At 41.1% G+C, this 27,571-nt stretch overlaps 1 protein-coding gene across 1 annotated transcript; it reads left to right on the top strand.

Annotated features, from left to right (window-relative positions):
• Positions 1–4,605: 4,605 nt before the first annotated feature.
• Positions 4,606–26,117, top strand: LOC119657573 (short-chain dehydrogenase/reductase family 16C member 6). Its single transcript, XM_038064539.1, has 6 exons — positions 4,606–4,874; positions 24,766–24,949; positions 25,013–25,164; positions 25,311–25,488; positions 25,549–25,731; positions 25,793–26,117. The coding sequence occupies exons 1-6, from the start codon at positions 4,861–4,863 to the stop codon at positions 26,051–26,053; spliced, it is 972 nt and encodes a 323-aa protein (XP_037920467.1). The 5' UTR covers positions 4,606–4,860; the 3' UTR covers positions 26,054–26,117.
• Positions 26,118–27,571: the final 1,454 nt, after the last annotated feature.

Raw genomic sequence — 27,571 nt, 5'->3', positions numbered from 1 at the left:
ATCATATCGAACCGGTGGTTTGGTATTTTGTGTGACGGAGGCTAAATATGTTTCAGGCCGTACCAATTATAATGTCCTCCACGTTGGGTAAGTCAGCTGGGGATGCTTCATCTGCTGCGGTTCTTGGAGCACCCATTTTACCTTTGTATTCAGTGTTTTAATTGTAAGAAGGAATTTGAGGTGGTTTCCCTACTCGACCTTTATAAGGCAAATGCCTGGAAATTTGCGAAACATTTATTTGTTGATTTATTGCTGGTGCTCACAGGCGGCAGTGAGGAAAATGGGGCAGCAACCTTGTTTGCCAAATCAAAACAAAGTGGCCGAAGAGAAACGCACCGGGAGACGCTGTATCACTTTGGTGTGGAGGTTTCTCTGCTCCAGAAGTATATGAAAGTCCTGGGGGTTTAACGTGAGTACCTGCCGTGAAGGCATAATCCCACGGTCCTCTTCGGACACGGATTGTTTTTGGGACCACAATCAGAGCCCCGCCATGCAAGCACAGCGGTCCTGGTCTATACTGATTGCAGGCTCAGCATTCATACCAGTGGATGCGAGGCTTATCTAACACCTCTGCCGCAACTAAGGGGTACGGCACTCGAGTTGTACAGCGCAACTCCGCGCTCGAGCTCCAAGGAGCTCTGCCCGCGATGTAGGCATAACCACAACCACCATGAAACTCCCACTAGGGGGCCAACCGCAAATAACCGGGCCGAGAACACATCCTCCAGGAATTCTCCTGAAGCATATGCTCTCAGAGGGCCATCCCGGTTCCCATGGTACCAGATAACTTCCGGTGAGGCTTTGTGGCAGAGCCACTTCAGATGAGTCCCTTGCAGACTCGGGTCTGATCGCCCTCCTCGAGTACGTGGGGACGGAACTCCCCAACGGGAACAGAAGTATATGAACAAACTTTCATAATTAATCAATGAATTTTTATTTCGCGTTGTCCTGCCAATTAAAAGTAATAATAATAATAATAGTTTACGGACCAAATGCTATAAATTTCAAAATCCGAACGACGAACGGTACAAAAACTGAAGAAAAAGTATTTAAAGATATGATTATTTTTATGCCAGGGCAGAAGTGAGGCAGCGTCTGACGGGTTGCCTCTGCCCTGGACGAAGCCGTTTGTCCCTATATTTTTTGATTATTTTTATATTCTGCAATTTTTTTTCTTTTTGGTGAATGAACTGCGAAATGTACATATAACAATCTAATAGAATATCCAATTGATAACAACCGGAGGTGAAAGTAACATCCGTATAATATTTACATTATTTACCTAGTTCCACCATGAGAGCAACAGCAGAGTTGAGCGCGGCCGCCGCTAATTGGCATCCCGAAGCCACCAGTACCAGTATTTCTCCTTTTCATCCTACTTAACACCGATTCTTCACGCTCTACAGTATCTCCAGTCCAATCCCCGGTGACCCGCTTATATATATGATAAATAACAGGGTTCCCAGAAGAATCAAGAACTAAACCATTCCTATCCAGATACACGAAAGCTTCGGGTGGAATGAAGCCTGTCGTTACAGTTTTTTTCAAAATACCCATCATTTGGATAGAACGGTTGCCAAACCCAAGAAGCGGATCTCACTATATGATTCCGAATCAATCTGACATACATCTAGCATACATCACCTCATTAGTTATGTACATAAGGTTCATAATTTGACGAAGCGGTCTTGTTGAGCATCATGCAAGCACGCAGACATCTCCTTTCAAACATCCTTATTTCATCCATCCGGTTAGCAATCAAGTTAAACCAAATAGGACACCCATAGGTGAGTACTGTTCTAACCAGAGTAAGGCAGCAACTGATGTTAACCTTTCAGCTTCAGTATAAAAGAGTCCTTGAAGAGCGCTTTCTAGCGCAACTTTAACGTGCTCGTTAAATTGAAGACGTTCTTCAACACGCCAGTTATTTAACGCACTTCTTGTGAGGGATGCGCTCATCCCGGTTCGCGACAATGTGGAGATTTCTCCAATTCCTTTTCAAGCTCCTACTGGCATAAGCCAAGGAATTTCGAAACGGAATCGTTTCACAATTTTGCGCGTTGATTTTCATCCGTCAGCTGTTCGTGAAGAACTCAATGTCATTGAACGTCTTCTAAAGTTCAACTTGCATTTCAGTTATCTTCTTACCAAACCGTTCTTCTTATCCAATCGTCAGCGAAGGCAACCAACGACCTCTTCAGATATTTATTAAATTCAAACAAGCTAAGTTATTCGTCGGCAAATACTGCAAAAGGTATAAGCGCAGTCACTGCTCCTTTCTGCAATCCATTCAGAACAAGAAATTCTCTATAAGTAATGAGATTTCCATCTGAGGTGATAAAGCATTTGCCGTTCAGCATTCCACACATCATCACTAGAGGGGATTGGGAAAGTCGTTTTTCAAGAGCGTCACGATCAGGCCATCAAACCAGATGGTATCAAAGTCTTTCTCCATGTCTATAAGGCAAACGCCTACGCACCCATCTTTATTAATCCGCCAGCAAATATCAGACGTTAGCTTCATTATTGCATGTATTGTTGAATGTCCAGATCGAAATCCGAATTGCACATTCGACAATAATTCCTTTCTCTTGATATGCCAGTTTGAGACTTTCAATACCAAAACCTTCCTCTAAGTCCCAGCATGCCTACCTTAAAGAAAAATCCGCAGAAACCGCCCTCCACGAGGTAATTGGCACGGTTGAACGGTCGCTGCAGTACAAGCAGTATACCCTAGCTGTCTTCTTGGATATAGAGGGCGCTTTCAACAACGTTAGTACCAACGCCAACAAGGAAGCCTTGACCGGTATCGGATTGGAGGGGTATCTTACGTACCAGGATAATCCAGTCGGATCTGGGAGGCAACCACTTGACCAGAGCTGTGAACAGAGGCACGACCCAGCGGGCTGATGGATTGGCCAGGCGAGGTTCTGTTCTTGGCAAGCCCTTCGGTGAATACAGTCAGTGTTTCGCTGGCGGCTGTCGGGGGCCGAGTTTACTCACATTACCTAGCAATCGCGGGACTAAGATGGCGAAGGCTTACGAGCTGTACCAAGTCAAGGAGAATTTGGCCTGCTTATAACATAGCCCGATCACGAGAGCTCCTGTGCCAGACGTGTGCAAATGCATTCAAGATTATGGCGGTCTGCACGGGGCACTGGCCCATAGGAGACCATGCCGCCAGGTTCGGAGAAGGAAGGGAAACCCTCAGCTCTAGCTAGAGTCAGGCTACGGATACTGGATAAACCATTCTTTGGGGACCTCACAGAGATTTCTAGCTGCAGGGTGGGAGAGCTGCTTTCCTTCGTGAATGCTACGGGCTGGCTCTGAAGATCCAAGCCGGCTAGACTCTACCTCCCGGCCACTGATATCTACCCTACCCTACCAAGTAATGCATACTAATTCTGCCCGCTGTTGTGCTGTTCTTTATATTAATACACGTCTAAGTGGTGCAAAAGATTAAGTAGGAACTGCTTTGCAGCAATATTCTTTTCTTCGAAATGTAAAATCACTCACGGGCATTAAGATTTTATCAATTGCGGTTTACGGCTTATTAATACGGTTCTCCGGCTCAAAATATTTTCAAATGAAAAATCAAGGTGACCCATGGGTCAAATATTATACTAAATAAAGATGGAGTAGGAGAAAGTAGCTACAGATAAGTCATACATTAAGCTAAGACGATTCTATTGTTGACTTTGATAAGTAGTAGAATTCCATTTTCCATACGCAAAATGCCTTCACTAAAACTGATGTTTTAGACAGATCACAATTGCTCCTAACTATTTGTAATCGTAATTCGTCACCACATCCTTCATTTCCCAGCATAGATTAGATAAGAAATTGATGATTTTTAAATCAACGTGCAACCGCTACATACTGGTGTTCTTATTTATAGTATATCCTTTTTCCACAGTACATAGAAGGCATTCCTGGATTTTTCAATTAGTGGACATCGTCTATTATATACTCTAGTTATTTTTCCCGCCCTAAAGGAGGATAGATGGCAACAAGATATAAATAAAACCACGCTCCAATAACAAATACAACTATCACGAAAGAATGTAACCTTTCTCCCAAGTCAAAGTTCTAAGATACTAATTTCCAAGTCACCGTTTCTTGTAGATTTGATTATTATCTGAAAGTACATATGTACTAATAAATATAGATTTGAATCCCCCCCTCAGTACCATTTAAAATTACAGAGATAACAGCAAAATGTTTTTTATAGATACTCAAAAAATAATGCAAACAACTTTATTTCAAGGAGATATTACGGGTAGGAATCCAAAGTTCGGAAAGCGTGAAATATTCAGATACTATAGTTGAAAACAATTGTACTTATCAAAAGAGCGTACTATAGATACGAATATTCGTGTGTGCGCACCTAGCCGAACAATCTTTTCCACCACTACATGTTCGTCTCCATATCCGTAATGATATATGCACATATAATAACTCATAACGAATTGCAGATGTCCTCGATCTTGAACTTCTGGACTCTTGGTGGTAGCAGATACACTCATAGCCTGATCCATTGATAAATCCTCAGGCCTTTGGGTGCTATCAAAGTTTGATTAGCGACACCGACTATAGTCGGACTATTATTAGTATCAGTATTGGGTCGGGTTCCGTGAAGTAGGTTCGCGCTGTTGTTGCTGCTGCTGGATTTCGTTAGATTCTAGAATTGAAAATAAATTTCAGTACATTTTACCGAGTTGACGCTAGCGGGTGCACGTTGGAAGCTAGTCCTCCGCGTTTTCGTGAGGCCGTTTTTAGTGAGTTCCGCTGTTTATGGACCATCGTGTTTTTACACGCAATAGAATATTTTGATAGTGACGCGCCCTTGTAAGGAATAAAATGGAAAATCAAGTGTAAGAAGTTTAATATTTTCTATGTTTTCCTCAGATATCGTAGCCAATGCCCCAAATTGGGTCATGTTTTACTCCAATTAATGTTTGAATTTATCCCAAACTTAAAAATAAGTTGTTGCCTGGGTGCGTTATCTGCCCGTTCAGTGTCTATAATTAGTTGCGTGATCAATCCAGAGGCCAATCGTTACTTGACCCCGGTTGCTCTCAATCGCAAATAATGTCTTCATGCGATAGTACCGAAATATCTCAAAATATTTGTTTTCCTCCATTGTTTTATATTTTGAGTGCATTTCAAATAAAACAGTTGGAAAATTGGTGGCGATAAAATTCAAATTTACTTTTGGTGGGAATGTGATTACACCGACGCCAGATACAACGAAAAAAGTACTTTACAAAATTTTGATGAAGTAATGAAGATCAAAGCGAGCACCTGTTTTAATACCCACAGAAATGGGAAGACCAATTAAAAATTTAATGAGAGATGAGTGAACACGTTTGAGTTTACGGATGTCGATGAAATGTACATATATAGCATTTGATATGGTGGATTGTGTACTCCAAAACATTGTATACTTGAAAACTAGTCAAGGACAAATTTTGGTTGGGGGGGGGGGGGATCGTTTACCCCGGTTAATAAGCCCTGATCATTTTGATATCGTAATTAGGCAATATGAGATGAACAATTTACGTTACCTAATCATTTATTCCCACAGTATTCTGCCGCCTGGGCTGTTCTCTCCTTCCACTTCCTCTTCGCTACCATTCTGGTTGTCCTTACCCTAATCTAAACTTATATTGAGCAAACAGTCTAATTGCTCAAGCTCTCGACCCTGAAGTCTAATAATGCCGGACCATACAGTGTAACATATTGTTGTTATCTCCAAAATGTGAGCCTTGATTTTTACTCAAATGGGAGTTTACTTCCGGACATATTTGGCAACCTAATTGTTCGGAATCTTGTGAAATTCTTACTGGACTGGCGCAAAGGGTATACAGCTACTGCTGAATTTTTACTTGGGATTCCCACCCCCAGCTAAGGACTAGCTTTCGGAAGTTCAGGTGGAAGAGGAGCATGTTATTCAACAAAAAAAAACTAATTTGTACATCTATACGGAGTCGTACGTTTTTCTTAGATAACTTCCAGGATTACGCCAAGGGTGAGGGTAGCCTTTATGCAATTTAGGGCCTTTCCACCAAGGAAAAATTACGTAGAGAAGAAGTTGTTGATGACTAGTATTGCAGAGTCTCCAGTACCGTAGGGAGCTATGAGTGTTTGGTTCGGATGTTGTCTGTCTGTGTGTAGGGAGCTGTAACGGTAATGCAACTTGGTTTCATCATTATTTGATCATTGTGTTCGGCAAAAGAACCATTGCCCGATTGACTATAGAGTTAACATCCAACTCAATACTTCTACCACTCCTGGTCAGATGTCAGAAAATTTGCATGAATTGCCGAGATTCGCCGTCCTCCCAACGTCCTTCAGGGCATTGAAGTTGTGGTTTGTGGAAGCTTGTCTGGCTCCTGGGGTTGGTTGGTCACTGCATAGTGCATCGCCCGTAGAAATAATGGTGTTGTTATCACGTAACCTTTTAATACCGAGATTTAGTTGGCTTGAGATGGAGTGGCCTGTTTCTGTACATACTTTCTCTTTATAACTTTAAGGAATTTCGGACACTTGCAGTAGTTGTTGGGGCAACGGCTTAGTACCTAATTTACGCATTTGGACTTTCACCATGAATCTTGCGGCATTTACCTAGCCAGTGCATGCCGTGACATTTAATATAGCGATATTGGAGATGGTAATTCGCAGTTGCATTCCCGACCAACTGGCAGTTTCTACAAAATCTGCTTATTCATAATTGATTCGAAGCAAACTAGAATGCCCTTATTCGTTTTAATTGAAATGAGCAATTTCAGTCTGGATTTTGGAATGTGCAAACGCTTCTCGACGACGGTGTCGAGGCTCCACAGCGATCCAATTTTAGCGATAGAGATTGGAGTTAAGTGAGATCAGATTCCGTTCAAGGATGAGAAACAACAGTGCAATGTTACTCACCGACGGAGAGCTCCAGTGCAAATAAGAAGGAGATTTTCTATGAGCAACTCAACGCAGTCCCTGAGAGGCGCACCTTACTCGGACTAAAATGAGGAAACACGATCTTTGATACTGTAACGATAAGATAAGAGGTTTCCGGTTTTCTCCACAATCCGCCGTCTCGTTATTGGTTGCCACCAACGTTTAAACACAGAGCCTACCATAAGGTCAATTGTCAGTAATCATATTGACCACATCGCGATAACCAGTAGATCCAGAAGTTGTTTTCTGGAGTTGGGGAGCTACCACTCCGAAACTCAACATAGTTCGTTTACGGGATGTTAGAGGAGGAAGTTCAAGGGACCATTCGCCATTCACTGCCTCCACTGCCTCTTGACTCATTTTGTCAAAAGGTTTGCCACTGATTCAGTTTGTAAAACCCAACTTGGAGGACCAATTGTTATAATTCGTTCCGTTTTTAGGCGCGGGAGATTCGCCTTCATCCTTCTTCGTCTGCAAGTTTTCATTAAGAAAGAACTTCCAGCGATCACCACGTGGAGGTGGAGATATGGTTTGGTAGTAGAGTTGTTGGTGTTGTTTCAGAAGACGTTCCTGAGGTTTTATGCTCCATCGTGGGCACCAATCCATGTTTCGCCCTGGGACCTATACTACGCTTTGCCCACCTAGCGATATTGGAGGTGGTATTTTGCAAAATTTCATAATCGTTTTATTTGAAATAAGCTGTTTCACTCTCTCCTTTCGTCAACGGTTTATCAGTGGCTTCTGTAATGTACTTCTCGACAATGGTATTAAGCTTCCTCAGAATGCTCGTTTGCTCCAACTAGAGCGAGAATTTACAGCGATACAGGCTGAACATTCTGGTGTCAAGTAGAGTAAGATAGTGGGATGCTAGGCGAGCCCTCATGTCCTGGATATCAGGCAGAATATTAGCTGCGAGAATCCGGCCTAGGAAGAGAAACATCTCAATAGTGCAGTATTATGTTTCAACGGAGACTTGCGATGTAGAAGACAGAGACAGAGCCTGCCATCCGGTCAGTTGGGTCTCAATTGGCCGACATATAATCATCATGATCAGCGACTATATCGCGATCAGCAGTAGATTTAGTAGTTGTTTTCTGGATGTGCGTAACAAGCGAGATGCTGGCATTGGCCCCGAGCGAAATTATCACTTAGTGGCCGCTCACGAATCGCGTTCGGGGGGTGGGGGGATTTTCCACCTCCGAAGCTTATCACGGTTCATTTACGGGACCCGACCTACAGAGGGAAAGTTTTTCACCAACGGAAGGAGTAAGGGAATTGTTAGTTCAAGGAACTCTTGGCCATTCGCTTCTCCGTCAGTCAAACTCAATTTTCTTCGCAATAAGAAGAACCCGAACGTAATGCGCAACACTGCCCAATCTGTCAATGTACCACGACATCTCTCTCACAGTGTTGTCCGGAGTTAGCTCCCTTGTGTATGCTCAAATTGATTACAAATGGCTTCTACTTTCTCCCGGGGAAAAAGTGTGATCGACGTCGTCCAAAACTCGATTACACAATACACAGTCAGTCGATCGTGGCTTCTCGATTTTGGCTCAGAAGCGCTAAAAGGAGAACCCTTAACGTTTGCAGTCTTGCTCACGACTGCTCGCCTAAAGCCGCTAGCTGCAGAGCTGCAATCGTGGTAATATGACATTTTGCCAGTGAGTGGAAGAAGGGCGGAGGGGATTGTCAAAACACCGGCGAAGAGTATCTGTTTTGAGTGCAACAACTGAATCCTCCTGCAGTGACCAGCGTTCGGAGTTCAAATGACTGTTTCATTTGGTATTCATCAATTTCGAGATAGCTTTCGACAGGGTGAACAGGGAGTTTATCTGGAATGTTCTATGCAGCAGGGGTATTCTTGAGAAACTAATAGCTATTGTCAGAGCGTGTTAATGACACGTGTTGCATTGAGGTAATTTGGGAATGAGGGGAATTGGAAGTTCATAGCATTCTGTCGACACTTTTCTTTTTTTAATCGGTGACTTTCTCTATGTTATCGTGTTTTGTTATGTAAAGTAGAAGACTTGAATGGGTTATGACATCCGTCTTTAACTCGACTCTAGCTTTATATTTGCAAAGAGAGGTAGGTAGAGTCGCATACAAAAGATAACTACCAACAAAACCAGTGCTCTCAGTCCAATTTGATGCCGCACTTTTCCCTTCAGCACAATCGACTAGAACATCGGCACTCTTGGTAAATTTGTCTTGGTAGCGTTGTTTTCGGCGACGATGTCACCGAGCTTGATATCACCCGACGAATTAACCGTGCCAGGTTCACCTTCACTGTTTTGTCTAAAATGTGGAAATGCAAGATATGGATCTCCTTCGCGGGATTAACGTTATGCAGACCGTAAATAATGAGTGACGTGACTTGTTTCGAAGGAAGAGTGTAGGTGAACAGCCTCCCTTGTTTCCCACAAGCAGGTTCTTTGTCACAACTTAGCCTTCTTTATGTATCAAGAGGTGTGATATGGTAAAATGGTCAAAAAAACGTTGGTTATAAACAGGGAATTTGCACTTTGTGTGAACATGAACTTTTCACTGGGCTAGAGAACCAAGATTGGAGGAAATTTGATGGTATTTACTAGCTCGCTCGGAGGTGTATGCCGCAGTTGCTGCTCCTTCATTGTTGTTGAGATTTGTTCCATTGGCTTGACTGACGAGGTGGCAGAGAATGCGATTTTCACCGTAGTGGGTTGCGGTAGTTACTGCGTATATATTATAAAAATAAGCGGTTCGAGTAATTCTGCTGATCAGTGGATGATTTCCTGCCATTGTTTTTTGATTAAATGAGGGATTAAAATTGTTTAGACTTTCATTAATAAGAACTGTCAAAGTATAGTTTAGGTGATGATTTTGAAGGTTAACTATTAGGATCACCCTATTGATGACGGTTATCTATTAAATACAAATGCCCAAGAATCGGATTTTGATCAAATTGATTATTCCGCCCTGGAAAGAAGCCTTGTTTCCTAGTACTAAATGCATGATATCCGCGAGGGAGTCAAGGCCTGGGAACAATTACCATACACTTCCTTATGCTGGTAAGATTGGCGGTAGCTAGTTAATGCACAGTTGGAGAAAATATCACATTAAAGAAAGAAGTATGAACAGATCGTCAACGTGAATTTTATTCAATGAGGATAATTCTTAAATTCTGCTATGAGCTGGTTCTAGATACTGCTTCTGAGCTTATAGTGATCATATCCATGATAGAACTTTCTATTCGAATATTATTTCAGTGAATTGGTGGTGGAGTTCTAAAAGATTCAAGGCCGCTTTTTATTGTCAGAAAGGAGTATCTTATTTTGCATAGGAACAAATTTCGATTGTTTGATAGTTTCATTGTGAGAGAGGTAGGAACTCTGGGGGAGTTGAGGATGAAGAGTTCACTCAAAATATTCCCTGCTTGTCGTAAAAGACGACTAAAAGGGATACAATTTGTGGACTACCAATCTGCAAATTTCGAAATTTTCTAGATAGTGAAACGTTATCCATACTTCGGATAAGGTCGGAGGTACCGGTAAAGACCGTCTGCTATCATGCTAGCTTTTTGGAATGCGTTTACGCTCCTCGACAACAATATCAGGGGCCGTAAGAATGCCTAGTTTTTCCAATTTAAGCAAGGGTTCTAACATTATAGGTCTTATATTCTAGGGTTAAGTGGATATAACGCAGGAACAAAGACTACAGAGTAGAAGTAGGCTTTCTATGAGCACTTGAATGCAGTCCAGAAGAGACTTCCTAAAGTTGTGATTTTGATTGCGGTGGGTAACCTTAATGCCAAGGGTTGCTCTGACAACGAATTGTTCGGTCAAGTGATGTGGAGAGATGATCTTCATGAGGGTAACAATGATGGTGAAAAGTTTGTAGACTTTTGCAATTTTAACCACTTTGTCATCGGAGAGAGGGGCTGCCACAAGGGCTTCGAAGGATCGGCTAGGAACACATAATTAGATCGGCTTTATGGATTTCGGAGTTGTCTTCTAAATATGGTTAACAAAAGAAGTGCTGACATTGGCCTCGGAAGCGATCATCGTCTAATGATAGGATGAACTTAATGAGTGGAAGGCTCGTTCGAGCTCCAGTGATCTGACGAATCTTATGAAGTTCAGCATAGCGTGCACGTTGACAAACGAAAATTTGTTATTGTGCTAGAGAGAAGTAGAAACTGAAGCAAAAAAATAAGCTGAGAACCCTATGCTGCACCACAAAAGAACTTGTACTTTAGACACAAATCTGTAGGAGTTGTTAGCACTGATGAAGGAGGGAACTAGGAGTTCCCGAAATATCGGCATTTGCAAGTTTAATAAATATTACTAGCATTTTTTTCAAATCAGTTAATCGTTAGAAACACCACGAAACTATACTTAGATATACAGTAGGTCCTAATAGGCAGATTGTGTACTTAACGTTTTGTTCTGATTTTCTTTTTTCTATGTTAGTAGTAGCATATTTGTTCAAAATTCTAACATGCGGAAACTGCCCCAAGTGACAATTTCCGTTAAATCAATCAAATAAATACTAAATTGCTTTTATTATTTTACTTTGTTTGAATTAATATTAAAAATATGTTGTTTTGCCCATCCTGTTTATATAGTTAAAAAAAAACAAAAGAAAAGACTAAAGACACTCAAGGAAAATTTACTTGATTTTTGGTTTTCTAATAATAAATATATGGAGGGGGGCATCCACGTATGTTATTGATGCTGTTATCCCCCATAATAGCAACATTGAACGAAAATACGTGGAGAAGAGGTGAACTATGAGCCTCTGGCTCGAGAAATCAAAGAAATTTGACGTCTCGAGTGGGTGGTCGAGTCCCTATAGTATTGTCAGCTACAAGTATTGTACTTAAATCCTTCACGGCTTCCCTTGATGTCCTGGGACTGTCACACAGTCTGGTTCAAATCATGCAGAAATATACCATTCTGCATACGTGCTCCTTGTTACGGGGAGTTCTCGACAGTTTTTCCCATTGACCTACCACTGGCCACCACCACCAGCGCCCCTTTATCTTTTAAGTAGGTAGGATCGTCCGAGCCTAAATGCTTGACACTCAGTGCTAGTATTAGGTAAAATCCTAGCCTACATAACGACGAAATCTATTCGCGATACCACGACCGTCTGTTTGTGGATAAAATCCCGCTCAACAGGTTGCGATTGGCGGGTCACTTAATCCGTATGGATGAGGATGATCCAGCCTCGAAAATCTATAAGGGTAATATCTACGGTAGAAAAAGAAGACTGCCTGAGATGGAGCGATGGCGTAGGTTAGGACGCCAGACAACTTTTAAGGATATCGAATTGGTGGACCTCGGCGCAAAACCGGGATATCTGGAGTTCCTTACTAAGGCAAGTCTAGACCGGATACCGGTTGTTGCGCCGTTAATGATCATGATTACGTAAAACCCGGGATCTGCCGGGATTGTGATAACTGGAAAAATATGTTTTATATTATATATGGTAAATTATAAAACAAGAAGTACTCGTAGAAACATATCTATTTTCTCCCTTCAGTGAGTATTTATAACATAACTTTTCCACACGAACAATTCTATTCGCAGATATTCTTTTGCATATCTATAGATACATAGTTTACGTATAAATTTATTTTTGGAAAACACACGTTTTATTTGAATTGCGCTTACATCAGGAGGTAGTGAATATTCACAGCATCAGAAAATAACAAAATTTATTCACTACAACTCATAATAATACGAAGATACAAAATTCTGTTGTTATTAGAAATATACGCATGCATTGCGGTTGGAACAGAAATTTTCAAAATAATAGATTCGTGCATAAATAGCTGAAGTCCAGGGAATGACAATAAAACAATCGTTTAAACAGTCATGCTCTTATGATTTCATTTGCAAATGACCCAACGTTTGTGTTTTAGTGCATGATAACTTCCATCAGTTTCCCAGCATGTATGATACTTTTGAACAAAACATTACACGTACTGGGGGTCCATTCAAGACAAAAGCCATTTATTTTTCCAACAAAGCTTTGTTGATTTCGCTATGACACGTATTCCAATTCTAAAATATAAATGCTATAGATAAGATATATGGGACAGAACTGGCCATTCATAAAACTGCCAAAACAGTTCCCCGGAAATTATATGTATGCGAAAACCTAGCGTAATGGACTTTGTCTGATTACTAGAAAATAGCAAGGAGATAGGAAAATTTATAAGAATACCGAACCCTAAAGTTGATAATTGTCAATCATGAGGACAGACATATAAGACATTTATTTAAAAAATCCTCCAGATCTTAACTATATTTCCACAGGTCACAGCAGATTGGGAGTATTTTTCAGAATTGTCCTTACATTATTGCAACAGAAACCTTGCTCACTGGTATGTTACCTATTTCGTACACCGATTTTATATAGAAATTGAAATGGTTTTGGAAGATGTTTTTATGTTTAATTCCGGTCGTTAAAATGTATCTTTGCCGATACCACCCCACCTTAGATTTTTTTCAACTTTTCATTTTTTTCTTGTTCCCCCAGGATATAGTCTATGTAAGATGGGATCAGGCTCAAACAAATTCTCATCCATGTCCATATCGTCGTCCGTGTTTACATTTTTATTTCTTCTTCTTCTTTGGTCCAAATAACTTCCTTTTGGCTGCCTTCTTCTTGGAAAGTGGAACTGGCTCCTTCTTTTCTGCAATGGCTTTCATTTCTAGAGTGTTCATAGCTGTCATACTCTTGCCGTTTTTCCTTGACTCTTGATCAGTTTTCCATTCTCCTGCTTTTGGGTAATCACGAAAATCTTCAGGAGCGAAGAAAGCGTGACTCGGACCAGCTTCTGGATCAACGGCACTAATTTCTGAATGATTTGAAGCTGCTCCTTCTTTGACTTAAGGACGGCAACAATTGGGCAACTCACTTGGCACAGTATAACCATGTGTCTTTAATGGTTGATTATCCATAGTGCCAATCGATGATCGACCACCTGGATCAGTTACATAATTCCATATGAAGTCTGCTTCGGTAATAACATGGCGATCAACTGGATGTATCCCACTTTGAATCACCAAAATTATATTGGAAGGCGTCATGGTTTTCGGATGAGCTATGCTGAGGAAAATTTATGCTGGTTTTTCAGGGTTTTGCATCATCCAAGAATCATGAGCTGCGTAATAATAATTCCTAAAAGTCCCAAAAACAGCAATATCCAACGGTTACACTTTATTGGATGAATCGGTAGGTAAAGTTAAAACTCAGCCAGATAGACAGACAGATAGACAGTGAATCGATTTTAATTAAGTTTTGTTTTACGCATAACCTTAAAAGGGGTAATTTTTTGTAACATCTTGTTGAATAGGCTTTAGTCTTTCTTACTGCTTCTTCGCGAAATAGATTCAAGTAAGTTCATTATTACATCAACCAGAGTTGTGAACTATTTGTTGGAGAGCAGCCATTAGTTCAGCTGTTTTAGAATCAAAATTCTCAAAGGTACTCAGTAAAATTCCGGTCAGGGTTTTGAGAAGGCCAGATAATAAAACAATAATACCATGTGCTTCCCCACAACGTCACAATACATTGGCGATCTCAAAACTACTTCAACTTGAATTAATGGATCAACACCATCACAAGAAAAGCACTCCCCCCCTAAATGTTGTTCGTGCCGAAAATTTCACACAAAACTAATATCATGGATGGCGATTATATCTAATTCCATCAGTACCAAACAATGACGTTCGAATGACTTCATTAAAAGCACAAGAATTGAAGCCAAGGCTGTACATGTGTTTCCTGCAGAATGGACTAGGTATAGCAGCTTAAGGGGGTCGTCCCGTTTGAAGGCCGTTTTTTTTGGCTTTTTTTAGAAATTTCTTGTGAAGAACTGTAGAAAGATACAAATACGAATTTTTCACCAACCATAGATTTATTAATATCTTGAGCGTACATGGTAATTTTTGCAGCCCGATCACATAGTTCATTTTTGAAATACAGAGCAATTTATGCACCCATCTCCAAAAAAGGTGTTTTTCTGCTGCCACGCTAGATGGCGCTGCGATCATCTTAGAAAAAAGTAAACGGCAAAATAATTATCGTTCCGATGTTTGTAGTTCTTCTAAATAAAAATAAAACTAGGTAACTTTCTCCTACTACAATATATTTTAATAGTTAGTAAATACGTATTTCGAGAGCTAGTTACTCTCTTCCTCAGTACTTAAGTATATATTGTAGTAGGAGAAAGCTACCTAGTTTTATTTTTATAAGTAAACGGCATTTTAACGTACAGACTTAACTACACTCCACAAACTAGGATTATTAAAAAATATTAAAAGCTAAATTTTTGGTGGCTTGTTAAACTTTTTTTTTTTTAAATTTGGCGTTTTTTTACGGTTTCTTCAATGAATAAAAACAAAAAACTTCTGAATGAATCGCAATTATCCTAGTTTGCGGACCGTAGAAATATGTTCTAAATAAGTCGTGAAAATTTCAAAGAATTTGGTTGGATAGATTTTGGGCTATGGTGGCAGCCGATTTTCAACATCCAGTTTCGAGAAAAATGCATTTAAAAAGTAGAATGCGATTTTTAGCCATAAAACCTTAACTGACAATTAATCTGATATACCTAGCCCATAAACCTTAGGTTTCTTGAAGAAACACATGTACGACCTTGGCTTCAATTCTTGTCCTTTTAGCGAAGTCATTCGAACGTCATTCGGACCGATAAATACGAGCTTTATTACGGCGATCGACATAAATCTAGCATGTGACTTATCACGTATTTAACACTATAATTTCCGAATGACTCCGAATATCAAAAAATCATTTTGCCCATATATTCTAAACTATATCTAGATACAATTGATGCCAAAATGATCCGTATTGCATTCCGATTGTGGCCTGCTATTCTGCTATTTCCCGTACATTTGGTCGATAAATCGCAAAATACCAAACAGTTGAAAAATACTTCAGAACTACGTACGTTGCTATTACTTACACAAAGTTTGGTGAAAAGTGGGGAACTGTGAATCCTCTTTTATGTAATGAGTAATATCGTTCTACGTGGAGTTTACGGAGGGGGCTGGGGGGAGGCCTGCATGCGACAGATGTATCGAATGAAAAGTTTCGATTAGTACTTTTTGAAGCTGACCTTAGTTCTGACATGTCATGAAAAAGGGTGGAGTACGGGTGTTGAAAATTGATTATTTCTTCCCTGCATCCATTCTCAGAAGCTATTCCCACTGTATAGTATCAAGCTCCGGAATACCCTCTATTCCAATATCTGCTCAAAGAACGCTAACATACTATTACTATATTGTTTCGAAATTGACTGCGTACCTCCTTAAGCTCACCCTGAAATCAGTGCAGTAACGTACGCTAAAGCAAGATTCTACCAAGTTTGGTGCAAACCGCACTATTTTTAACGAACAAATAATAGGGCAAAGCTGTCGTTTTTGTGCAAATTTGGTGTAATCTAAGTCTTTGAAAGTCAGTGTCACACTAAAGTGAATAATCTGACAATATATGCACAAATGGTACATTGCGACGTGGGTAGAAAAGGGGCAAATGTCACCTAAATATTCTTATATAAGAAACACACAAAATCTTTCGTTCCTAAAGCGCCGAGCTTCTGGTTTTCAGCTTGTACCAATTTGCATATGTTGTCCACTTTACAAATGATTTTTAAAAACTGAAAACTGCGTTACAAAGAACACTCGTAACTAGCTTCACTTGAACTTTATTCACTTTACTTACATTGTTGTTACTCGCATGGGAGATATTATGCAGAAACTTCCCCTTGAATTCATTAGTAACTACATACGTAATCGTGAGATCAGTATGAGGAGTCATGAAGAAAAAATGAATCTGCATAAAATAAATCTAGAAAAAATCTATTACGGCGTAATTACCAAAAACTTTATGGTTTATTGTTTCAATGCGTGTCAATGTGGACAGCAAATTACAACTAATTGGAATTAGCAAGTACAAGTACAAAATGATTCGTTTTACATGTTTACGAAATTTGCAATTCCATAATTAAAAAGTTCAAACACCCTCGCCCTTTATGCGCAGAGATATGTATAATAGTGATAATCTGGATATTTACTATGGAATATGAAACTGCAGACAATAATTACAAAATTAATTTACATTTTCTCAAAGTCATTCCATATAATTACAATATAAAGTTAGAACGATATTAATGGTTTCCCCCGCGAATTGTTTACATAATCACACTTTTTTTGTAAATTGTTTGTGCGTACGTAAACGGCGAGCTCTACAATAAGCCAGCTTCCATGTGGACCTTGATCTTCAGAGATGCTAATACTAGTTCTAGACTATAAACTACAATTTTTTTTAATTATTCTTTATTGGCTGATTGAAGAAATTGAGAGAATTTTTTCTCTTTAAATGAAATGTTCTTTGTAATTTATACTCCCTGGGATCAACATTATATTAGAACCCATAGTGTAGACTAACTACCATAACTTCGAAAAAAGTCACTTGTTGACCATTGTCTTCGCTTCTAAATGAAAACTGGGTAATAAGGTTCACTATTGCATTCAGAGGATGTTCAGTCGTTAGTCTCGATGATCTCATATCCCTCAAATTGCCCCTGGAAGGTTGACGTGCTCCCTACATGGATAAAAGTGACTACTTAAAAGATCTTTGAAATTTAGGTTACATATTTTGAATTCTTGATAAAGAATCGGGGTGCTGTGGAGTTAAAATTCACTTATTTCAGTTACTCCGGATCTTTATATCAAAGTGTAATGACTAATTGCGATGGGCGGTGGTCAAACGACCATCCTGAGTGGCCGGAGACGACCAAGAGGCGAGAGCTATTCTAAAAACCTAAAAATATAGCGAAATTGATCGTGAAGGTCCGCCCGCAAATACTGAAATTTCATCAAAGTGCTCCGTTGACACGTGCTTGAACGCTTCTATGTTAGCCAAGCTAGGGAATGTGAGGTGGTCCTTTGAGCACTTCGATCACTCTTGTGCCATTCTACCAAAATTCACGTGTCCTTTCCCGAAATTCAAAAATAAAAAATAACGGCTCGACCGCACGCATGGGGCCATAAAACTCGGATTCAATCAAGGACGAATACGATCTTAATAATACTTCATTGTTGACAAATAAGATTGTACCCATTGTAACTTTTTTGCTTGCATTGTTGTGGCACTTCCTCCGGTTAATATTTTAAATTTGTTCCTTAAGTATGCATCGCTTATGTCCTTCGGGAACATCCTCCTCGAGCAACTTGCTCCCACTCTTTATGGTCCACGGACTTCTCTTTTTGAGTTTAACACCCAACATTCAAAAAGTACAAGAGGACGAAGACGGCTACGGTTTCGTACCAGGGCAGAGGCAACTCATCAGACGCTGCCTCACCTACGTATGATATGATATGTTTCGAGTGAATTATGTTTACTTTGATAAAATACGAAGCCCTCCACGCTTCCGCAATAGCACATTCACAAGCAAAAAAAAAAAATATCGCGATTACAGTTGTTTCCTCATTAACAGCGGTTGAATAATCACCGGAATTCAAAAAGTGTCACTTCTCTCCTAATTCTAATCAATAGCCCACAGTTTTAGACCACTCCGCATTGTGAAAAATCTCCTTAGGAAAACTATTGGAAGGGCGAACCGCACAACCAAAAATTAAATCTCACGCAATCAATTTTCACGCGCGTTTCCTAAGAAACGTAATCCTCATCGTTTGCTTTTCGTCCTTAATTCACCTACCCGCATAAACCTATTAATGCATTAAACACAGACACATGCTTTCCCGAGTCCGAAAAGTATAATATTTATCTATTTCTTAGAGTGCTGCAGTCTGGAAATTTAACGATTTGCACCATCAAGAGTCCACACTTTATATTTTATCCAAACAAACATACTAATGATTTTAAATCCAACATACAGCAAAACATTCAAGTCATTCCCAATCCATTCTGGTAGAGTTTGCTACCGAACTCGACTCCGAAAGTTTCCCCTACAGTCTATAATTTCTTTTCCTTTGATCATTCCTTCACCTTTTTATTCCCTCCGCTATCAAAAATTCAACTTCCCCGGAAGACCAAAAATGATCCCTCGGTCCAGCTGTTTTGCTGTCTATCGAGCAACCGGTTTCGATAATCGTGACTGCAAAAATTCATTTTCAGTCGCCTCAACCAGAAACAAACGTTAGGCCTGCATTCCATAATATGTGACCTGAATAAGTTTAATTTCCCGTTTGATCGAACTGATAAATTTTTTAACTATATAAATGAGTTTTCGAATTTTATATATATTACATATTATTACATGCATTTCCTTTTAAGATTGTCTCCGAAAAGGGCCAATGAAATACTGTACATGTAGAATAGCTGCAGACACTACAAAAGTTGGAATTTGTTAAATATGCGTTTTATATTAATGGATGTATGTTCTCTCATCCTTTACTGATTCCTGGTTAGATCTTAGAGGTGATTCGTCCTCAATCGTTGATAAAGGTAGTGTCAAAAAATAAATCCCGGCATTGCAAGCGACAAATAAACAAAGCTCAAAGCTGATCAATTATCGTTAATTTGTGGAACTAAGTGAAATTGTTGCTGTCTCCTATCCATAGTAAACCCTATTTTTCCTGTTACCGCACATTATATGATAACGTTTAGCTTTCTCTATGTCATTGGGACAGAGAGCTTCACGAAAAAATTTAGCTATGAACAAATTCACCCACATCCCCATGTTCAATTTTCCAACTGCATTGAATAGCGTTGATTTGATTTCAACTTGTTCGATAGATTATCTCACTCTTTTGCGTATATTCGATCAATCTGTATGCCCAACACTCTTTCCATTGTTTTTGAAGACGTTGCCGACCCACATGTTCGTGCACTTCTTCAAAGATACCGCAACGTCACTACTGAGCGTAGTCTATCTTAGCTAGTTAAGAATAATGCTCAGCAACATTTCAACCTACTGGTTCTCCTATATTTTCTAAAGTGTCTCCATTATCAACGCAGAGGCTACCGGTTGCGGGGAAAGAATTCGACGAACTTCTTAAGCAGGATATTTGCAGGCCTTCAGGCAATTGTAGGTCTTCACCACATCGTATGATCCCTAAATCCAATGACCAGTGGAGATCCTGCAGCAATTACAAACGTCTAAATGCCCAGACGATTTCAGGCCGATAAACCATTCCGCTTATCCACGACTCTGCGCGCTCTATCGTAAACTGACGTATTTTCTTCACCTTGAACTTAGTCAAAGCATATCACCAAATCCCTGTAGCTCCCGAAGACATTCCAAAAACGGCAATATGCACTCCTCGGGCTCTTCGAGTTCACTAGGATGATTTTTGGCCTGTGAGGAGCTGCCAGATCTACCATCAGGCACGACCCCAGACAGCGGATAGGGGCATACCTATTTCTGACTGTGCATGGGCTGGTCTTTGCTCATCTCTGGTGCTTGGACCGAAATGGTTATGGGAAGGATACTCAAAAAATAAAACTAACATGGAAGAAGAGAGAAGAAGGAAGCAAAGCAAGACCTTGCCAAAAGTCAATCATCATCATCATCAACAGCGCAACAACCGGTATCCGGTCTAGGTCTGCCTTAATAAGGAACTCCAGACATCCCGGTTTCAAGCCGAGGTCCACCAATTTGATATCCCTTAAAGCTGTTTGGCGTCCTGGCCTACGCCATCGCTCCATCTTAGGCAGGGTCTGTCTCGTCTTCTTTTTCTACCATAGATATCCCCCTTATGGACTTTCCGGGTGGGATCATCCTCTTCCATTCGGATTAAGTCACCCGCCTACCGTAACCTATTGAGCCGGATTTTATCCACAACCTAGTGGTCAAGGTATCGCTCATAGATTTCGTAGTTATATAAGCTACAGAATCGTCCATCTTCAGGTAGTGGGCCAAAAATTCTTCGGAGCATTCTTCTCTCGAAGGCGGCTAAGAGTTCGCAATTCTTCTTTCTAAGAACCCAAGTCTCCGAGGAATACATGAGGACTGGCAAGATCATTGTCTTGTACTGTAAGAGCTTTGAGTCTATGGTGAGACGTTTCGAGCGGAACAGTTTTTGTAAGCTGAAATAGCTGTAGGCTATCAACGGTCTTAAAGTTGTAGTCTGCTATCTTTACTTTTCCCGTTTGACCAGTGCAGTTTGATATTGTTGGTTGGTTGGTTATTGGTGCCGACGTTGCCACCATATATTTTGTCTTGCCTACATTGATGCCCAAGGTCTCGCGCCAATAGCCGCCCGCTCGATCTGGATGAAGGCAGTTTGTACGTCTCGGGTCGTTCTTCCCATGATGTCGATATCGTCAACATAGGCTAGTAGTTGGGTGGACTTAAAGAGGATCGTACCTCTCGCATTTACTTCAGCATCACGGCTCACTTGTTAATGAACCACTTAGTGTAATTAGTCGCCTCCATATTTAACCAATTCGGCTGTAATTCTATCGGCTCCTGGCGACTTATGATTTTTAAGCTGATCAATTGCACGGACTGTTTCTTCTATACTTGTTGGTGGCAGCAAAATACTCAACCCATCGCTTCAATATGCTTTTTCTGTCGGAAATCAGATCTGCCTCTTCTTCTCGGCAGGATGAGTATCGAGGTGTGTAAGGCTTCATCCTGCTAACTTGTTGGTAAAACTTCCGACCCTGGTGTGGTTGCTCCCTGTACTTTTCGAGTTCACAGACCTATTAATTCTTTCAGGTTTTCTTTTTCCGTCTGCGAAGTCGCTTCTCCGCTCGACGGAGTGCGTGATAAGTCTCTGCGCGTGCCCGCGTCCTTTGAGAATGCAACATTACTCGGTATGCGACATTCTTCCGTTCCGTTGCTAGCTTACATTCATCGTCAAACCAGCCTTTCCGACTCTTTTTGCGGCTGGGGCTAAGTATCTTTGTGGCCGTAGCTATGATAACGTTCTTCAGGTGATTGTGAAGATCATTTGTGGATGCTTCATCTCCGGGATCTCTGTTGACTGCGGTTATTGCTGTGTTGTGGATGACTTCAGTATTCACTCTCATCTGATTTTCAGAGGGGATTGTGCGTAGTGTCGTAATTCGAGCTCGGAGAACCATGCCAACGAGATGTGGGTGATCCGAGTCTATATTGGCCCCCCTATATATTCGCACATTCATCAAGGTTGAGAGGTGGCGGCGTTTAATCAGCACGTGGTCAATTTGGTTGAAATTGGTCCCGCCTGGAGAGGGCCACGTATGTTCGCGGACTGCTTTCCGCGCAAACTAGGTACTTTCAACAACCATTTCGTGCGATACTGCTAACTGAATAATGCGCAGTCCGTTATCATTGATATCCCTATGTAAGCTATGGGAACTGACGTATCGCCTGAATACGAGCTTCGTGCCTACTTGACTATTGAAATCTCCAAGCATGATTTTGATATCATACTTGGGACACGCCTCGAGGGTCCACTCAACCGTAGATGATATCTTTCTCCGACTCTGCAGTCTCCTCTGTAGGGGCGTGAACGTTTATAAGGCTTATATTTCTAAACTTACCTCGCAAATGCAGAATACATAGCTTTTCGCTTATATTTTCAAAGCCGATAACAGCAGGTTTCATTTTTTGGCTGACTAAGAAACCTACTCCAAGGACATAGTTTATTGGTTTCTCCAGGAAACCGGTCCCTGTCCATCCCATCTTTTGCAACGCTGTTACATCAGCTTTATATTGGGGCAGGGTATCGACTAGCTGCTCAGCAGCATTCGGTCTGGGGGAGCGCACGTTCTATGAGAAAATGCACAAATCGTTAATCCGTTTTCGTTGCCAGATTCGTCGTTGTAGAATCCATCTTGTTTGGGGCTCCTTTTGTGGTTTCGTAACGTCGATTTTCCGTGTAGGGTTGTCAGCCCTACACAACCCCCAACCTGGAGGACCAGTTGGTAGATTTTATCCCGTTTTTAGGCGCTGGAAACTCGCGGTGGAGATAGGGTTTGGCAGTAGAGCTGTTGGTGTTTGTTCAGCAGGCGTTTCCCAGGTTTTATGCTTCATCGTGGGTACCAACCCACGTTTCGACCTGGGACTTAAACTACCCTTTGAACTACAGCTGATCTGCTAAAAGACGTGAGTTTCAATTCAAACGTACCGACACAAGAGCACACATTTTACTCGCATGGGATGACGCATCACCCCAGCTACCAACGGAAGGTTAAATATCTGCAAATCGATGATGTCTGCAAATCGATGTTTGGCTGCCATAGATTTTGTAGCCTTTCTGGTTGCCACATCAGCTCCCTTATATGATTGGTGAATCGCTTAGTAACTAACATGTTGTTTTTATCGATGTACATTTCTGAACGATATGTACAGGAGATCCTTGTAGATACCGCTCATTTGTGATAAATTTTTCGCTGGAAAGCTTGATCTTAAATTGTAATATCACACTAAATCCTTGTAATGCTTGTTAAGTGTGGTCAAATTGTTCATTTCCAGTCTACGTATTTTTTACGCAGACGGAGAACTGCGCCACGAAAGAACCTCACCTTGATGTTGGTGCTGAGATAGTTGCATTTCCAGTCCTTGGATAAAGTTGGAAGGTGAATCTAGCTTTAATATTCCGCATGGCATCGAAACAACGCTACCCAAAATTTCCAACAGTCCGTCTCCTCCGATTATCTATTCTTTGATACAGATAAGACGGAATCAGATTGGGAACCTTGATTTTATTGCTATTTATAATATCTTCACTATAGCTCTCCTTCCTTTGTTCTGAAGACAAAAACCCATCTGATTAAGATCCGTGATTCTGAAAGAGAGCAAGCAGGTGACATCAGTGTAATTGAGGTGTTTGGAGAAAGATATCAAGGGCCATGGAAATCTTCCGCGCCCTCCTGCAAAGATAGCATAAAGCTCATTGAGCAACTTCTGGACACCGAAGGCAAACACACGAGATTCAACCCCTGCTTTGATTCCTCTCATGATCGGTGGGTTGCACGTTATAGCTTTCGAGGAGCAATTCTTGAGGGACTTTCTCGGTTCGTCCGCCTCTAAAATCACTAACACTTGGGCAGACGTAAACCTCAAAGCCATCCCCTACGAGATTCCCAGGAGACCGGTCGCTCGCATCTGGTTGCCGAAGATCCACATAGATAAGGACAAGCTCATCTAATGCCTGCGTCCTCAAAACCCCAGGATTCAAATGGACGACTGGGTTGTTATCAAGGCAGGGGAACCGCAGACAAACAGCCAATCTTTTCTGTTCCGTATAAACGGGGAGTGCCTGGAAGCACTGGAAAACGTCGATTATAAAGTCCGGTTCAGAGTCAGGAACGCAAGGATGAAAGTGTCCCGCTCTGCAGATCTGGACGATCACCTGCATCCAATCAGGAGGATATATGATCAGGACAGACCTAGAGCATATATCCTCGCAAAGAAGAGTTTGCACGCTTGTGTCCAACCCTAAGTTCCAGCGACCTAGTCGTCGTCAAACAGGAGCAGCCGGGGGTAGAGAACCTATTAATAGGCTGTGACGCCAATGCAAGGCATACGCCTTGGGGCAGCTCAGAAATTAACGGGAGAGGTGATTCACTTTTTGATTTTATTATTACTGCAGATCTATCGGTGTGTAACTGAGCAGTACATTAACAGCGGTACAAAAAAGGAATAGCATGGATGACAGAAAGAAACTTTTTTGAAATCCTTTTTTGAATTTAAAATTCCTCCCAGGTTTTATGCTGATGCAGGAGCTGGCATTTATATCTCGGTGATAATAATTAGTTAGAATATCCCTCCTAGATACACTCCCGCTCCGCTAAAACCAGCAATTTCTTAAAAAATGACTAATACCAAACATTGATTCACAGACGGAGGGCACAAGCTGGCTTCGAAAATGACGTCAACAGCATGGGCGTGCGGTTATATAACTTAATAATTTTACTCGTGGACATAATTGTAGTTAATATAAAATGGATTTTATATACTATCGAATCGGTATATCACATATTTTCACCGCCGCCGGAAGTTGATGTCCGCGGTGAAATAGTACTTGTGAGTATTTGCACTTTATCGCAGTGAAGGGAACGACTGGTTGATATGCTTCCTCCTTACTAGATTACTGGAGCAGCACATGGAATTGGAAAGGAGCTAGCATTGCAATATGCTCGTCGTGGCGCAATTGTTGTATGCTGGGACATCAATGAGAAAGGAAACATTGAAACATGCGATGAGATCAAGGCCCAAGGAGGAAAAGCTTATCATTATGTGTAAGTAATCTGAGTTCATTATCATAAATTTGTCCTAGAAACGCCGGGGATGTCCGAGTAAGGTACCGAGTCAACCTCTCATCTCGCATAGTTGATTATGTCCCTGGTTTGGATCGATTCTTCAACTTAAGATATTGAACTTTCAGGTGCGATGTAACAAAGCGACAAGAGATCCTAGACGTGGCTGAAAAAGTCAAGAAAGAAGTTGGAATTGTTTCTATTCTAGTCAATAACGCCGGTATTATGCCATGTCATCCTCTTCTACAACACACAGAGAAGGAAATCACCACAATGTACCAAATTAATGTGTTGGCCCACTTCTGGGTAAGAGCCAATTAAATAAATTCCCTGGAGCTCACTTTTAAAACATCTCCAATTTTACAGATGATCCAAGCATTCCTGCCCGACATGATTGAAAAGAATCGTGGTCATATTGTTGCCCTTTCGTCCTGCGCCGGTCTATTCGGCCTTAAAAATTTGGTACCCTATTGTGGCACTAAATTCGCAGTAAGAGGATATATGCAAGCTTTGCAGGAAGAACTGAGAGCTGACTCAAGGAACCCTAATGTAAGTCTCCATGTAAATAATTTTTTATTCTCTCTCTCTATTCTCTCTTTTTTTCTTTCAGGTTAAGTTCACAACTATCTACCCATACATGGTAGACACTGGACTTTGCAAAAGGCCACATGCTAGGTTCGAGCATTTATTGAAATTAGTTAAGCCAGAGGAGGCAGCCGCATCTATTATTGAGGCCCAAAGACGTGGAATTGAAGAAGCTTCAGTTCCTAGACGTTATTACTATTTGGAGAAATATGGTAGACTGTTTCCCCGAAAAGCAATGGTGTTGGTGACTGACTTGTTAGATACTGGTGTTCATTCGGACTTGTAAAATGTTTTTGAAAAGTGTGAATTATAGTTAGGAAGAGAAACATACAATATACTTTTCTTATTGACTTCTGTTTGTTTGTTTTTAAGTAACAGAAGTGACTTCACAAATATAAAAAAGGAAACCACAGAAAGCCAATAGCTCTTTCAACCCGAGAAGTACAAAAACCAACCCCAGCACGACGCGCAATTTATGCCAACAAGTCAGTAAGATGAAACCATTTGCGACTCAATGCTTTTCTGGTCGTGACAAGAACGGAAATCAGATTTCCGACCGTATCAGCTGTTGGAGTCAGGTGTTGAGTATTTTGATAAACTGCTCAGCAAGCAGAATATCGGCGAAAATGACGGCCAAAGGCTACCACAAGCAAGCATGGAAGAAAGGGTCTGTGTAATTTATCAGCTTAAGAGTCATAAGTTCGGAGGAGCTAGTGAGGCAATAGAATTACAGCCGAACTGGTAACCAAACGATTCATCAACTTATGTTCAAGATTTGAAACAGCGAATCAATGCCAAATGCTGACTACCATCTATAAGATATTCTCCGCTATCTTGATAGGCCGGTTAGCCCAATACAGCCAAAACATCATCGGCCTATACCAAAGAGGCTTCACTCTAGCAACAGATCAGATCTTTTCTCTGCGGCGATCGATGGGAACACTTGTTATCAGTTGCACCATCTCTTCATCTCTCTAGTATTCATTCATAGCTAAGTCGACTGGTATCCGGCATCCAGTTACAATAAAAATCCCTCTGCCATCAGTGAGATTTAAACCACGACCTTCCGCTACGACGCTCTAACCACTTGAGCCATCTAAACCCTTGGCTATCGAAAACGATTTATGATTGGTTTCTGGAATATGCGCACACTTCTCGACGACCGTATCGAAGTTCCTCAGAAAGCTCGTTTGTTCCAACTCAAGCGAGAATTCCTATATTATTGGACGTTCTGGGCTTAAAGTAGGATGGTAGGACTCTGGAGAGTACTCCTTTGCTTCATGCGACAATGTGCTTCTGTACTTTGAAAAGCCAAGTGGTAGCTTTAACAAGCCGCGCTCCCTTAACCTGGAAGCCATTTTCTGTCAGGATTCTGGCTGCAAGAAACCACGGTTCAGGTTAAGGAGCGGCATCGCATCTGTTCAGTGCTATGCACCAACGGTGACTTCCAATATAGTGAGAAGGATGTTTTCTTACACGCAGTTCTGAGACTTCCTAAAGGTGACGCTGTGGTCGTAGTGGATGATCTGAATGCCAAGGTATGCTCTGACAAGATGTTTCTTGGACATGTGATGGGAAAACACTTTCTTGGCGACCGTAACGATTAGTGGGAGGTATATGGATTTCTACAGACTCTACCGCCTCATCATTGGTTGTTCGAGTACAGAGCTTGCCATAAGGTCAGTTCGGCTTGAACTGACCGACATCGGACAAGCAATCAGATTGATCACATTGCGTTCAGCCGTGGATTCAGGAGTCATCTTCTAAATTTGCGTTACAAAACATGTGCTGATATCGGTTTCGA

This window comes from Hermetia illucens, chromosome 5, assembly GCF_905115235.1.
Source record: "Hermetia illucens chromosome 5, iHerIll2.2.curated.20191125, whole genome shotgun sequence".
Classification (NCBI taxonomy): Eukaryota; Metazoa; Arthropoda; class Insecta; order Diptera; family Stratiomyidae; genus Hermetia; species Hermetia illucens.
Note: the sequence above shows the minus strand (reverse complement) of the source record. Positions and strands in the feature narration are given on the sequence as shown.

Bases quoted from the DNA above. Each gene is read 5' to 3' on its own strand.
- LOC119657573 (XM_038064539.1), top strand. The intron at 24,950-25,012 runs GTGAGTATTTGC...CCTCCTTACTAG, and splicing joins TCCGCGGTGAAATAGTACTT to ATTACTGGAGCAGCACATGG. The intron at 25,489-25,548 runs GTAAGAGCCAAT...CCAATTTTACAG, and splicing joins ATGTGTTGGCCCACTTCTGG to ATGATCCAAGCATTCCTGCC.